The sequence below is a fragment of the Lissotriton vulgaris genome, chromosome 8 (assembly GCF_964263255.1).
Source record: "Lissotriton vulgaris chromosome 8, aLisVul1.2, whole genome shotgun sequence".
Lineage (NCBI taxonomy): Eukaryota > Metazoa > Chordata > Amphibia > Caudata > Salamandridae > Lissotriton > Lissotriton vulgaris.
Window position 1 is genome coordinate 1,227,652,469 of NC_141696.1, and position 16,206 is coordinate 1,227,668,674.

Sequence of the window (16,206 nt, forward strand, 5' to 3'; positions counted from 1 at the left end):
TGCTTCTGTCTGGTACTCCCCGGGGACCCCTCCCGGTCTTAAAGATGGGTTGGCTGTACCTATTAGGAGAGCTGGAGACTCTACTTGGCCAGATCTGGGGGTTACGAATGGTATACATCCATGGGAGGCATATAAGAGCTAGGATAGGCCCCGGTATATCCAAGTTCAAGTTTTTGAAATTAAAATCTTGGTTTGAGGCAGAGAGCGGTGGGGTAAGAGGTGACTGGGACACAGAGCTTCTTTTTTATCACCACAACCATTGAAGAAAGAAGTTTCATTTTGGTATAGAAAACTGGTAGAAGCAGATGACCAGAATATCCCAACACAGGCCTCTGCATGGAATCAATCTCCCTTTGAGTCCACAATCGGGGATCTCTTGTAACCTTCTTTAAAACTTCTTTATAAAATCACGAAATCAGCCAGTTTAAAGAAGAACCACTTCTTTGTCACGAGTAGAATATATTATACCCCAGCAAAAATTGCGAAATTTGCCCCAGCACCCGAGCCGAAGTGTTACAGATGTATGGTTCCTAAGGCAGAGGACATCCATGTTTTTTTTTTTAGTTTCCCGCACTGGACTTGTTTTGGAAAGGGATTGGGAAGTTTCTTTGCCGGATTTTCGATTCGATCTGAATATAGTGGTAAATGGATCTTTTGTCTTCTTTGCTGACGACGGTATTTGAACAAAGGACCTGGCAGCGAGGGAGAAAGGACTATTACTATGTCTTATTCTGTTGGCACGTAGAGAAATTTGTGCAAAGTGGAAAGACTCAAGCCCCCCAAGAACGGAAGAATGGCTCAAATCAGCATTGGCAATGGCCGGCTCGACCTTGCCGGTCCCAGCAGTACTCTGACTAATCTGTGGCAACCCCTCATTAACATAGGCCAAGAGCTAAGGTTGCTTAGGTAATTAACAGTGCAGGCACCCGGTCCTATGATTACACCTTAACTCCAGTGAAAGGAGTTGGTAGGGAGACCTAAGCAATTGCAGTTGGCCAGAGGGAGCCCAGAGTCAACGGCTGTAACACTCTGCTATATGCTTATAGGTGAGATGAGGAAAAAAAAAAAAAGGTAATGCCTCGGTGCTCTCCATTTGCGCCAAATTGTAGAGGTGTTGCACTTCAATTCAGTAGAAGCACCTTTCTACGATGAAAAAATGCCACATTTGGGACTGGCCTGATGTACACCAAACAAGTATCCTATCTTCTGTTTTCATGTAAGAAATCCGAGATAAAACAAAGTATTTTGATTAAAACAATACCTACACTTTACCTTTTAAATGGAATCCTAGGTCTAGAATACAATTTGCATTTACAAACTGTTTGGAGATTAATTTTCTATACTAAACCTATACCGGGGCGTAGAGAATGTCACAAACAAACAAGACAAGTCTAGTAACAGTACCAAACTTTAGGAGCCGGTATCTCGAAACAAAAAAAAAGCTCTTCCAGTGGAGGGCGCAGCCCTAGGACTGCGCCAAAATTGTATCCAGTTATTTCATCCAGACAACAACATATATGGAAAGTGAAAATGAAGCCGGAGTCCAATCAAACATGGCTGACAATTTAAGCAGATGGTGGCAAGCTGCAAAGTGTGTGCGCAACAAGATGCGCTCAAAGGGCAAAATCAGCTGCACACACATGCTCGATTCCAATACTAACAATATTAAGGTTATTTTTTGGTCCTTCACCTTGCACCCAGGACATCACATAAATCTGCAGAAAGGTGGCAGGATGTACTATTGCAAGGCAATAAAAAACTAACTAGACTATCTTTTGCACAGTTGAGGTGTTTGGGTCGGGCTTCCGAGACCTGTTCATACTGCTTTGTGGGTTTAAAGCCCTCCCACTGCTTTTCATTTGTTTGTTTCAGTGTCCTTTAAAAAGCCTTGCTTGCTAGTGGTCAATCTTGCTTTTTGTCCCTACTTTTCGCCTTTCGTTTCCTACCATGGAGCAGGGACCAAGTACACTTTGGTTATCTGCTCATTTGGGGAACTCTTTTTTATTTCTATCTTACTCGTGTTACACTATGGGTGCGTGTTCAGCTTCGGCGCATGCATTTATAGCATCTGCCCCCTACATCCCTTTGTTGTTTCTGCCATCCTTCTCGCACCCCCTGCATGTTGGTTGCCTCCTTTGAAACCCACTTAATTTAGATTATTTTCAGTTTTCAATTGCTTCCCCTCTGACAGCCCCCAAAGCCTCAGTCTCTGCTGAGAACCTGGATGCCCCAGCAGGAGGAGGAGAGATGAACAACAGAGGGGTTGTATTCTGCTGGTGCAGGAACTGGCTAGCCTGTGCCTAAGTACTCCTCCTGCTCTGCTCTCGAGAGAAGTCTCACCCCCTGCCTAATGGTTTCCAGACTTAGGAATGTGTGTGTATAAATGGCCTCTTGTGCTGTGTTTTCAAAAATATGGAGCATATTGTACTTTCACTGAATGGGTAACTAGCGGCTTTCCTGATACGCTTTTAATTACATGTTTCTAGGGGAAGATGGGATTCTTCCACTACTGAATTTTCTGCCACAGTAACCACAATTGTGTGGGGTAAACCTAGCCTATCTGAGTTCTTGGGCAAAAATCGACTTACAGCTGTTTTTATATCTGTAAAACATGGTTCATGTACTAATATCAAATAATGGCACAACACTGTTACTGCATTTGTCCACTGACAGACCAGTGACGGAACAGGATTTCCTGGCAGGACTACTGGACTATTACAGAAGAATTTTGCACGGGACATAGTGGAGCAAATTGATTTGCAACATAATATAAGTAGAACAAAGTCTGTTGCTCCTCGAGTATTCAATGAACTTGGAAAATAGTGCTAACTATAGATAAACCTATCAGAAGTTGAACTTCTGGCATGTTTAGTAGCAAAAACTAAGCTCGGCAGCGATTTGCAGTCTCTCATACTTTCTCTCCTGCAGACTGTCTCAGTTCCTTTCTCTCTTACCTCAACTTGCCAGGTATCGCTCACTCACTCTTTCCTCTCTTTAGCTCCGCCCTGCCTCTCTGTAACCATCCCTCTCAGAGTTCTCTGAAGCATTTGTTGTCCCTGTCTCAGCCTCTCCTGCCTCTCTACACTGCCTGCAGTGTCTCTTTCTCTCCTGCATTCTATCACAATCTCTGCCTACACCAACTTCCCATGTCCTTGCTTGCCTGTCCCGCCCACCCCATAACTCTACAAAAAAAAAAAAAAAGCTCTGTGATACGGCACCAGCAATGGCCTTGTCCTAGCATTTTTGTTTAAACTGTACTTTCAGACATAGTTCTTTGCCTTTGGGATTCGTGCTTGAGAGACCTGGCAGGCTAAATTACTTTTTATTTACCTCAAAATCAACTATTTTATGTCCTTATTTATTCCGGAGTGCCAGATGTAGCTTCTTTCATCAAACAAACTTTAGATCGCTGTTTGGCATTCATGATCATCCAGTTGCACAAGCTATCCTCGTTTCGCTCCAGACTGGTTTGTGACGCATTGTACACCTATTCAATACCTGGTGGCACAGTACCCAGGGCTAAACACTTCTATGGCCCCAAAAAATTAGCCCTATTGGCTATGCCAATGCTTGTTTATTTTACTTGAAATAACAGTCGTGATCATTATTTTAAGATGTATTTGTTCTGCACGGGTATGCTGTCATAATCCGCGAGTGGAAGGTAAGCTTGTGCTACAGTGGGCTTTAAAGCACATAAATACTATCATAGCTAGCAAATAGTGCGCTGCCTAGACTAGAACATCTAAACCACTAAGAATCATTCATCTACAAAAGGGTGCCTTGGTCAGGTTTCAATTCTCTACTAGCAAAAAATAGATTCTCCAAGTGTTAATCGTCAAGAGAAATCAATTATTCCAGGACAACTACATTGTCTACAGGTGAAAAGCAGGTCTTCATAGATGCACAATTTGCTCATTGGTTTATGTTACATACCAGATCAGACAAATATTTACATTTCCTGACATTTTTTTCGGGGCATAGTTTTGGACCGAGATTCCTCAATATACTCCACTCTAAATAAGAATCCCAAGGGTCTCTCAGTAATATGCATCATACACGTCAGCAACAATTCATGAAATGCTGCTCCATTAGGCATACTTCAGTCACTTAAACTTTGCACTAGTCATTCAGGATCCTGCGAAAGAGATCGATCTTGGGAGTGTCAATTATGTACCATTGATAAAATGCTGCATGATAAAAGGCACAGCATTTCTAAAAATGTAAGGAGTACTTCTTTTAAAGCGTTTACAATATTAACAAACCTTTCATGCAGAGCAGTGCTTCGAGGAGAACTTATCACTTCCTTTGACAAATCCGGTTTCATCAGATTAGAATAGGGACTTTTTGACCATTCATTGGTAACCACACCAGGTTTCTCTACAACATCAAAAAGTATCAACTGTTATGGAGTACTGCATTCGCCACTTCTCAATGCACGTCAGTGAAAACAATGTTGGTAGTTATATATAAAACGTCTGACTGTGACTAACTGAACAATACTGCCAAAGCTCAGCCATTTTTCAGCTCGCCTCATCCCTGAAATATTGTGCAGTCTAATGGAGTATTACTCTTTATGGCAAAGACATTATGTATTAATTCAGTTTTTTAAAATTAATACCAGTATTTAATCACAACTGACATCACAACTTCCTACACTTTTTAACAAGACATGCAAGTTATGGAAAATGGAACACAGGGCCATAAAGTGCAAAAAAGTATTGCTCCTGAAACAAATCGTTACAGAAAAAATCTTCTGTACACACTATCGATTAGCACTCCCCAAGCAAAACGAAACTTCATACAGCTTATATTGCACTAGAAGTTTCAACCATGTGTCTTGTGTTTTCTTTGCCTGTCATAAAACAGAAATTCAGAAAAAAGGCCCATGAAACAAGAATTTGACTGTCTCTGGTTTATTTTTCAGTAAATCAAATTTACAAAGGAATGGTAAATGTTATTTACCTGTAAAGGGTATTTTGTAGCTCAAATTTGTTGTAGATTCACATTCATTGCACATTCAGCCATCTAGTGCACACTGTCAGAAAATACAACTTGTTTTTACTAAAACATTAGCTCGGCATCACCCGTAGGAACTACCAGATGATTCACTAAGACATCACCCATAAATCCACAATGTAACCGAGAGAGATGTGTAGCTGGCTAGTATGTTTATTATGTCTCGCTCCACTCCAAGAGGAGGTTGGAAAGGTTGAATAGAACTCTACAAAACAGAAATTGCAAGCAAGGAACTCTTTGCTATCAGAACATCAATATATTGAAGCCTCAATAGTTGTTCATGGAATATAAACCAGAACCACTCTCTCAAACTATGAAGAGAGAATGGCATGGGTGACCAGTGAAATTACACCTTGAGTATGTAATGTCCACCAATGAATGTCAACTATAATGTTTTGTGGATATGTTAAAGGAAGACCACTTGGACAACCACTATAGCTTCTGAACTGAGTTGGACAATTTCAGGTAGGTTTTGCACCCTTGAATGTGCAGATAACACAATGTGGGCGAACTGGCTGCCCATATGAGGACCACTGCACTGTGGACATGCAATAAAAACGTCTCAAAGGCTACTGCAAAATATGTGAATATTGGATAGTGTTGCAGTGATACCCGTCCTCGACATTTTCATGGATGATCGAGCCCTCCGCAGGAGCTCCATACAGCACATATCCACAGTTATGGTCACTTGTGGTTATGAATCTGCAAATAGGCTACCCTCCAATAAACTGTGAATGTTCCACCACTGCAGTTATCTGTGCATGTGTACAATAATTCATACTAGATGTTCTTCCTTCTCCACAACCTTAAGAACAATGTGCAGAGATATTTCTGTCTATGTTTTGTTTGTCGTCATTTATTGGGAAGCAATGGTGCCAAACGTCTTAACACAGGCATAGCTGTCCTTCTGGTTGTCAACTGCGACAGTCAGTAAGTGGAAATAATGTTCAGAAATGCCAAGAGTTTGATTGTTGCACCCAAAGATTTCTATCCTTAATTAGGAATCAGGTGGGATGTTTTCCTTGGACATACCAAAATCAATGTAGTGTAACAACTGTATTATTTCTATTGTCTTTTCCTGCGGTATGTAAAATTATTTCTTTTTTATCCGCAAATCATACAGATATGGATATACATGGATCGACTGAAAAGGTAAATGCATAGCAACTATTGACAGACGTTTTGTAAACATTCAAAATGCAGCATTGAACATGAATTGGAGAGGAGTGAACTAAAAATATTTGCTGCTCAACGCATATCACCGCTACGGCTGGTCATGTAGAAATATATGCCGTAAAGTCAATCAACTGCCTTTTTAGCAAAGGAATGACATACTGTAGGGTTGTTATTTTTAAAATGCAAAGTTTGAGGTAGTGATCGAGAGCGTGTAAGTGTAGAATTCGCCTTTTTTGGGGATCAGGAAGTATACTGAATAAAAATAACAAACTTTCTTGTTCTCTAGACACCTTCTATGGTATTGGGCTCTTGCAAGCGCTTGACCTGTTTTCCTAGGAACTGGATATTTGCCACTCCATCGTCAATGGATGAAGCCCTGGAATGGTAAAATCTGTGAGCGATGTCTAAAACTAATCAGTCCGAAGTTATCTTCAATTGGGTGTTTTGGAATTAAGTACAACCTTTCAAAGGACAAGAACACTGTAATCAAAGAGACCATAGACCCACTCACGGTTTGGTTATCATCCCACCATTTCCTTTGGCACTGCTACCGCAGGAGCGCGTGTGGCCTTAGGACAAACTTTTTAGGGAGTTGGGACTCTACTGTCATTCTGTTGTGGTGTTCATGTATCTTATGTACAATGACCTTTTCTCCTGGGATGCCGGAGACAAAAAAATGTTTCTTACTTTCTACAAATTGCTTTTAGTGCAACGAGGTACGCTTGTTAGAAGAGGAACATTCATGGTTTACCACCAAACAGCACAATTAGATAGAATGAGGGTTGTAGGAAAGTAGGATCTGCTTTTGCGGTTACTGCCACCTTTTGCTTGATGTAATGCTGTTTTCTGACTAGTCTGACTGGGATCCTGCTAATCAGAACCCCAGTCTCTGTACATTCTCGCTTAAATAAAGTACTTGGGTACATCCCAGATTGGACACTGGTGTACACTTATCAGTCCCTAGTATATGGTACTAAGTTATCCAGGGCATAGGTACACCAGGGGTCCCCCATGAGCTGAAGCATGTATTATGCCACCCATGGGAGACCACTCAATTTGGAACTACAGGCCTGCCATTGCAGTCTGTGTAAGCTGGTGCTAGCACCACTTGCGAAAGATATAGGTTTCCCTATATCTAAGGTCACCGCACTTAAAACCTATAAGTCACCCCTACAGGAGGCCTTTTCAATCCTGAAGGCAGGGTGCTCGGTTATAAGTGTGAGGGTGCCCCTGCATGAGGAGGACACCACTACATCCTGTGTAGTCAGTCAGTCACACAGCTTTATTCGATCTTTTATAAACAGACCATAAAAGCACAATAGTACACATAACATTTCCGGACCAATAAATATTCATATATACAGAGTTAAAATGCGTATGTTTGCACTGATCCAAGTAAAACCATTAAAATCATTTAAAAAAAGAGTTGATAATTAGAATTGCACAATACTACTAGGATGTGAGCCTGCCTTTTTCCTCTTCCTAAAACAGGCCATTAAAAATGAAGCGACACAGAAACATACAAATGGTTCCAGTAAGGCCTTTAGAAAATACAGGCGACCCGGCATTGCTAAAAATGATGGTGCCTCAGGATTGGAAGTATAAATGTTTTCCTTTCCTTGGAATAATTTTTACTGAATAATACGATATGTAAGTCTGACTGGACGGCATAGTTTTTGCAAGGGCAGGGAGCAAGATCTGCTAATCTGTATTAATTTTGTGGGTATCCCAGGAGTAACGGAATCATATTCAGTCGGAAGCGCAATAAAATAAATTTTGCTGTGCGTTATTTATACAAGATAAATAATGAAAACCTTCTCCTGATATTAATGGAACAAGATTGTATGCAATGGAGGAATAATGGATACATTTTTTTTCCCTTCTGACATTTTTTAATCTTTGGGTGTATAAATCCGTTATCCATTTCCTCGTAACCTCTTTACAGGAATCAGGGTCCTGAAAAAGTTTTCCCAGCCCTAGAACTTTCAATTCAATCTCTACGTAATTTAGCCACCCAAACCTTTTGTAGTGATCTAGATTACAGCATTCCTTAATGATAGTTTGGGTCAGTTCCACCGTAGTTCTCTGCCATATTGAGAGCCACAGGAACACTGGGGCCAACCTTATGGTGTCACTCAAATAGGGAAGCCTCAATTCAAGATGTAAAATGTAGTTTGGAGCTGATTGGGGTAAAGACACGCGATTTTTGAAGAAGGAGTCTTCCATTTGCTGTAACGAAGTGGCATTAACCATCCCCGAAACACCTGCCCTATATGTTACAGTCGTCTTTGTTTTAGCTAAATAAATATTTTTTATTGCATTCAGTGGGCTTCCTCCCAGATATTTTGCAAATCTCTTGAGAGCATTGAGGCTCCTTTGCATACCATGGCCTCTTGTTTTTACTAATTTACACCACAAATTATCATTATCAAAGACCACTCCAAGATATGAAAAGGAGTCAACCACCACGATTTGCTTACCTGCCAGCTGAAAGTGGGGATGTTTCTCACCTCTAGTCGCTTCGGCCACAATTATAAATGATTTGGATTCATTAACTTTTAGATCAAGGGAGGCCATAAAGATGAAATAAGCTTTGATTAATTTTTGTAAGGCCAACCCCGATCTAGCCATCAGTACCGTGTCATTGGCGTACACGCAAGGATCGGGAGGGGGTTTGATCGAATTTGGGCACGTCCAGTGAAAGGGCAGACAGGGAGGACTCCACCTCGTTCGTACAGATAGAAAAAAGAAACAGGGCGAGCACACGCACCTGTCTTACTCCCTTTTCAATTTGAAAGTGACGAGTGCACTTTCTCTTCCTGCCATACCTTGCACAAGCAGCGGCATTGGCGTACAGCTGGCGGATGAATACAATAATCAGTGGGTCAATGCCCATGCCCTCCATCATGGACCACAGCCTAGAGTGTGACACACAGTCAAAGACTGATGTTTGATCCATGAAGGCGATGTATAGCTTCCCGCTTTAGCCTTCGAGTACTTCCTTAGGATTAGGGAGAGGTTTAGGCACTGGTCGACCGTCCCCATTCCTCTACGAAACCCATATTGTGCCTTCATAATTATATTATGCGAATCTGCCCAATCCTTCAATCTGGCCAGGAGAACCCGCCCCACTAGTTTAGCAGTGGTATCGAGGAGAGATATAGGGCGGTAATTCTTTGGAGAGCCCCTATCCCCTTTTTTATAAATCGGCACAATTACGCTCTGATTCCATGATGAAGGTGGACCTGCTATCTGAATGCTGTTAAACATATTTGCAAGTAAAGCGACCCACATATCGTAGTTATAGAGAAAAAGGACATTTGGCACTCCATCTGGCCCCGGGGCCTTACTGGTGGTACAGGATACTAACGCCTTTCGGACCTCGGGTACAGAGAAGATTAGCCCTCCCTGAGGTATAGATACAGATTCTGGGCAACATACTGAAGTAGATGAAGAAGTTGGTAACCCAAATATTCCTTTAAAATGTCTCCCCCATGCCTCTTCATCTACATGCACATCTAATACGGGATCATTGATGTCTTTAAAATGAGGGGCATTCACAATTTCCCAGAAGTCTCTGCTGTTGCCAGAGATGGCTGCTTGTTCAAGGTCTTCCCATGTCTGTGCCCTAAGGTCTTTCTTTCTCGCCCTCCTGGCTAATTTATAGTCATTGAGTAGTGAGCGGATCTTAGAATAATCTCTAGGAAGAGTTTTTAGGGCATTTACAAGGACTATTTTAGCTTTAGAACAGGCTGAGTCAAACCACCGCTTATTAGCAGTAACATTTGATGACTTCACCCGAGTAAGTACTATTTTTATTTTCACCAAAGGGCGGTGAATCTAATGACCAAGGTCTGCGGGCAATATCTTTTCTCCCAAGCATGCTATTATATCTTCCTTTACCAGCACTATAATTTCGGGGACCAATTAACATTTTTGTGCCAGTGCCCATTTCAATTGATAGCCATTTTTTTCTAGACAGGTTCACATCTTCCACAACCTGTTTGTGTTCTTTAGGTTTGGATAAAATATTTAAGTAAGTCGATAGCATGGCATAATCACTATGGGGTGAAAATCGGATACTCATAAGGGACACTTTCCAAAGTAGATGTCCGGACACTAACACAAAATCAATAGTGGACTCTTGGGTGCCCCTTCTGAAGGTGGTCCCTTGGCCTTTCTCGTTCATTACATTTAGTCTTGACAGATTCCACTGAAATAACAAGCTCACCATACTCGTTATGTGAAAAATGTGAGAGAAGATTACTATGAGCGTCTTCTGCTCCACATACCCTGGTCTCATTAAGCTTATGAAGGTGAATATTGAAATCCCCCGCCCATATCAGATTCACATTGCCCCCTTTTTTCCCTTTGTACAATTTCTCGATCTCCAACACTAGAGCATCTACCACAACCCTTGAGTTCCTTCCAAACTCATAAAAGTTAACAAGAGTGCAAATGGCTTGGTTCCTAGTGCACAGCTCCAAAATCTGGAAAGGAGTGTGTAAGGGACCAACTTGCCTGACTTGGAGTGGAATAGTATTTGAAATTAAAGTAAGTAAGCCCCCCTTCGCCCTTCCAGAGACTGAGGGAACAGCTGGAGAGTGGAAGGTGCGAAACCCCGTGAAGAAGGGAGGGTCTTTTGCCCAGGTTTCCTGAAATAATGCTATCTCCATAGATTGCCACTCATTTAATCAATCTAGGTTAGCAATTTCGGAGGCTAACCCTGCCACATTCGATGATACCATGTTCGCCCTAGTTCCCTCAATATTATTCATAGAGAAAAGTAGGGTCTGCCCATGTCCCTTGTAGGGTCTGCCCATGTCCCTGTGTACTTGGCGCTAGAGTTACAGATGCGGGGGCAATCTTCGAGGGTAATGTAATAGGTGAAAGCATCATTGGGCTACACTCTACTGAGGCCGCAGTGATTGACCTTGTAAGTAATTGAGGAGGTGACAGGGTTAGTCAATCACAAGTCTCCAAGTTCGACAAAGCAGCAAATCTATTGTGTAATCTAATCCCAGGGTTTATGATGGGACCCTCATTCAGGGCAATAAAAGGATTCAGGTTTCTGTCTGTATGAACCCTCCCCTCGAAAGCACCCTGACCAGTGTAAAACAACTCCAAGGATAAAGATAGGGGAGTGTTCCTTAGAGCGGGGCTATGAAGGCTAGCTAAAAGGGAAACACTTGCATACGCATTATTAAAATTAATTACCACACAGTCGCCGCTAAAAGTTTTTCTTTGTACCCCCACCCAACCTACTCTCCTGGCCATAGTTATTTTATGAGCCAACTGCCTCCTCCCCCGCTCAGTCACATTAACATTACACAGTAACCAATGGAGGCATTTGTCCATTAATTGTCTGGTAGATTCACTCTGGTTTCCAAGGAAGGAGAGACATTTGCCAGAACTAAAACCAATGGGGTAGCAGCTGGTGGAAGATGGAGAGTTTGTTGCGGGAGGAGCTCTTGTACTCTGTTGAGATTATCATTGCGCGCCGCCTTATGTACTTCTCCTGTTGGTCCCTTTTGAGGTAATAGTGGCTGGGAGGTTATGTCCCCTTCATTTGGCTCTGGAAGGCATTGGGCGGCACGTGTAAGATTGAGATTGGAGGTAGCATTTAAGGGCTGTGTTGCAACACTAGTGGGGCCACCAGATGATATAGGTGAGGCCTGCGTCGTTGTTGCCCCTAGAAGGGGCCCCGTGGTTTTCTCGATAGTACTAAATTAAGGATTGCAGATGTTATCGATGGAGAATCATGCATCGGAGGCAATCGGACAAGTAAAGTATGATTCTGCGATTCTAACTCCGCCAGGTGCAGTTCTATTTGGGACAATTTAGAAAGAATGGGAGCCATTATGTCATTTAGCCTTAATGTAATTTCGGACCAGATGGAATCAGGTTGCAGTGCCTGCGGCGGCAGAGTGTTTGATGGCGTTGGGGAGGCTATCGCTTTAGAGTTCATAGAGTGCCCCCTTGTTTTGCCAGTTTTGGATTTAGGGGCACAAGTATTTTTAGATTTTTTAGATTTTGCGCCGTTAGTAGCCCCCTGCTCTGGTTCGCTTGGCAGGTGGTGTGGTGAAGAAGAATCCAATAGGGAGACATTCTGAGAAGAGCAATTCAAACCCCTTCCTGGAACGCTCTCCGTAATCAAGTTTGAGGGAGAAAAGCCACTTTGATCTGATGGAAGAGCTGTTAGGGTTACAGGTGCTGGCAACAGAATGGCTGGGGGACTCTCGAGGCCTGAGGGCAAGCCCAGTATTAAGGAGGTCGGGTCCAAGAAAAGACGTCTTTCGTATATCTTCTGCGAGAGAACGATTGCCGCTCTGACAAAAATAAAAAGGAGTCCAGTGTAGCTCCTACCCTCCCTCCAGTCTTCTCTTTTGATTCCCTTTCCTTTCGACATGGAAACAGCAAGGAAAGTAAAAGATAGGCATTACCGTGGGCCTGCGCGCGTCCTACCTTGCGGGAGCATTTTGGGGTTTATGTAGGCACCTCTATTCTCCCAGGTTGTGAGACAGCCATATAACATATAGAGGGGACACTGCGTCATTACGAGGTGACCATCTCGAAATTGGCTGTAACGAATCCTAACATGTTTGGTATCAAACATGTTGAATGATACCCCCACACCATAAACGGTGTGGGAGGTATGATTTCATGCATTGCAAAACTCCTCTGAGAGAAACAATTCTGCCCTCCTGCTGCTAAGCCAAACTTGAGCAGGAGAAGACAGAACAATAGGTATCCTCTCACAGGGTGGTGTGACCACCTCCCAGACATGGTTTAGTGTATTGGGGCCGAGTGGGAGCGGTTACTAGCGCCACTCAGTCTGCTTGAAGGGCACACTTGGCGCCCTCCTTACATAGTCCAGTTCAAACCAACTCAGGGAGCCGTTGGCTCCTGCTCTGGCGCTAAACTGGACAAAGGACATGGGAGTATCCTCCCCACTGTCCGACCCCTCCCCTGGGAGGGAACACTGAATTGTCCCAACCCTTTACCTAGGGTACTTAATGGCTTACCCAAGGGTGTGTCCCTAGATCAGTTGTGGGACAAGATTATTTTCAGACAGCACTTCTTCAACCGCCTGGGCACTCTGAACTTTGCTCTGGGCAACAGGGCTGCAACTGGGGAGACTCCTGTTGCTCTTGATCTCCTCGCCCTGCTCGTCTGCTGCACGTCCGTGCCTGTGCACCATACAGGAACCTTCCAAGGCCTGTGGGCATGCAAGACACCTGAAGGAATCTCCCTTAAAGTGAAGGAGTCCCTTCCCTGCATATGCAGGCACCGCAACTAAGCTGACCGGTCTGCTGATTCTGGACTCCCAAGGACTCCGAAAGGTTCAGCAACACAGGTGGGAGTTCTTCACATCCCTTGAGGTCTGCCCTGTCCTCTCATGAAGTTTGAGGCCAGGATCCCTTGTCGGAGCCGCAAAAAACGAACACCTGTGAGCCACGCCGACTTTCAGTTGCAAAGGCTGGTGGGCTTCCTTTCACCAAGATCTTCGGGCTCCAAGTAGCCCCATCCTCAAGCATCTCCAGTGACCAAGATCTTCGTCCTCACCGCATCACTTCCATTGTGGGCTTGCATCTCTGGTGAGCTGCTCGAGGTCCTCTCGCGACTCCAGTGCCTCCGGCCTGAGGGTCCTTTTGAGGGTCATCTTTGAAATCTTTGGGCTCCCCTGATTGTTCGGGGGCAAGCCTGGCTCACCTGCTTGTGGTGAGTCTCTTGGACCTTGATGGTCCCAAGATTGCACCTTCTTTAACTTCCACATTGGTTGCAGTTGCCAAGGCTTGTTTGTGCTCCCACCGGACACCGACCCCTCAACTCTTGACATCCGACGTTGGACAGCTCGTGTACGGTTCCTGGTCTTCCACAGCGTCGCCTGGTCCACACAGCTGTAGTTTCATGGTCATTGTCAGCTCTCCTGCAACACTCGACATCGGTAGGCATCCGTCTTCCGTGCCTCCTGGTCACTCCTAAGTGGCAATTACGCTGTCCCCTCTGCTTGCAGGTTCTGCACATCTTGAATCCACCTTTGGGTTCCACCAGACACTTTCACCTTCTCCAGCAGCTGTATCTTCCTGAAGGGCTTCCCTGGTGTCTGTATCCTAGTTCCTAGGGCATCCACGGGTGGGGTGGCTCTCCAACCTTCTGTCTTCAATGGGGTATCTTCAGGGTCCACTGGGAAGGGTCCTTCTTTAAAATTGCAACAGTGACTTACCCATTGACTTGATTTGAACGCGCGGTCGTGTTTCCGCTCTGCACACTGCCTCCGTAGGGCTCCTGGTTACTTATCTGGGGGGGTCCTTGGGTCCCCGGCACTTCTACGTCTTCTGGGTATAGTCTTGACTTGAGTAGTGGTTCACATACCACTATTTTAGTATACGGTTTGGTCTTCCCCTGGTGACCACTGTGTATTACGTGCTACTTACCCTTTTCTATTGAACAGTATTGCGTGCATTGTGTATATCTCCGGCCAGGGAGATCTGTATGTGTTAGTGAGTGTTATATAATAAATACATATTTTTATGAATACACAATGTGGTTCTTTTTCGCTCAATCTATATCAATAAGATTATGTTCTGGTAAAACAAGCTGCTTTACACTCCTTCTTGACTAAGACTGAACAGCTACCACTTAGAGAGCTTTCTAAGGTTGTCTAAGACCACTTAAATCACCATATGGGTTGCCTGGATTGGTTCAAGGTGCCCACTTACATAAGTGTACACCATATACCAAGCCAACTTCTCACATGGGTTGAAAAGCGACATTTATCTGTTCTTGCAATGGGAATAAAACTTGAGCTCGAGGGAAGAGAAATTCTGCTTTTTGATTAAACTCACTTTTTGAGAAAATAAATTTTGTAGAAAAAATAAATTAGGTGAAAATCCTAAAATAATGGAGGGGGCTGCAGATATCTGTGTCAATGTAACAGAAAAGAGGATAGGACACTCTGGGTGCAGGTGGTGTCTTTTTGAACGTGTTACATCACTTCCAAAACTAAGCTGTAGCGGGAAGTGTGCTATGCATAATCAAAAGAAAGCCATTTTTTCAGAACTATTCGGACACCTAGGGAGGGTTCCGTGTGATGAGTAACCTGCAGGTAACAAGTACCCATTAAAAATGAAGCTACAACTGTCCCATAACTAAACATTCCAGACTTTCAGGCCTACCAAAACAAAAGGTTAATGACCAAAAATGTCCACTGGCATTAACAATATCAAGCAATAAGCGTTTGTAACACAACAATGTTAACAGATTACAATATATTCTACGGAGTCCTAGTTCTACTCACGATATTAAATAATTGAGACACTAAACAGAAATTGGTTAAATGTTTCCAGATGAACTGGTCATTAATCCATACAGATTTCATATGTACTTACGCACTAATGATGTGCACTGAACCCGCTCTTTCACTGGTGAAGAAAAAGTTGGTGATCGTAATGCCTGCTCCTTAAAAATGATTGGTGTTGAAGCCAGTTGGCTGTATGCAGGCCCTCTATGGTTGGGTGTTTTAAAGGTATTTTTATCAAACCAGTCATTTTTGGAATCCAACTCTTCCGAGTTTTTGGGTTCATATGGAAGAGCTTCAGATGTAAGTTCTTCAAACCAGTTGAGACTTGTTGGTCCCACTTCTGAAATAATGAACAGATAATGCAAGAATCAGATTTAAAATGCATTATGCACTGGCCTGACATGATAAAATACAACACAACAAATTGTCACCAAGTAATATCGCTATAGAGTTCAGATATTAACGCAAGCTGGGGAAAAAAGTATTTAAATAAACATTTGACCGGTTGCACTAGTTGGACTTCTGTGTTGTCAAAATTCATAAATGTGTGGCGGTGGTGGTGTTAATGCCTCACATGGAGTTCACAGCATAATCTCTGCTGTAATACCACATAAGGCATGCATAGTTTTCTTACTATCCCATAATGCGCTACTTCCAAAGATTACCTAATGTTAATGCATGTGAGAAGAAACTTTCTTTTGCCACTTCAA

At 43.2% G+C, this 16,206-nt stretch overlaps 1 protein-coding gene across 1 annotated transcript in view; it reads right to left on the reverse strand.

Moving 5' to 3' along the window:
• Positions 1 to 16,206, reverse strand: part of BRCA2 (BRCA2 DNA repair associated) — a 616,646-nt gene that overhangs the window by 540,471 nt on the left and 59,969 nt on the right. Inside the window, exons 4-5 of the mRNA XM_086935127.1 lie at positions 15,585 to 15,836; positions 4,263 to 4,377 (exon numbers count right to left, since the gene is read on the reverse strand). Coding sequence (XP_086791253.1) covers positions 4,263 to 4,377; positions 15,585 to 15,836 — 367 coding nt within the window. The remainder of the gene's footprint in view (positions 1 to 4,262; positions 4,378 to 15,584; positions 15,837 to 16,206) is intronic.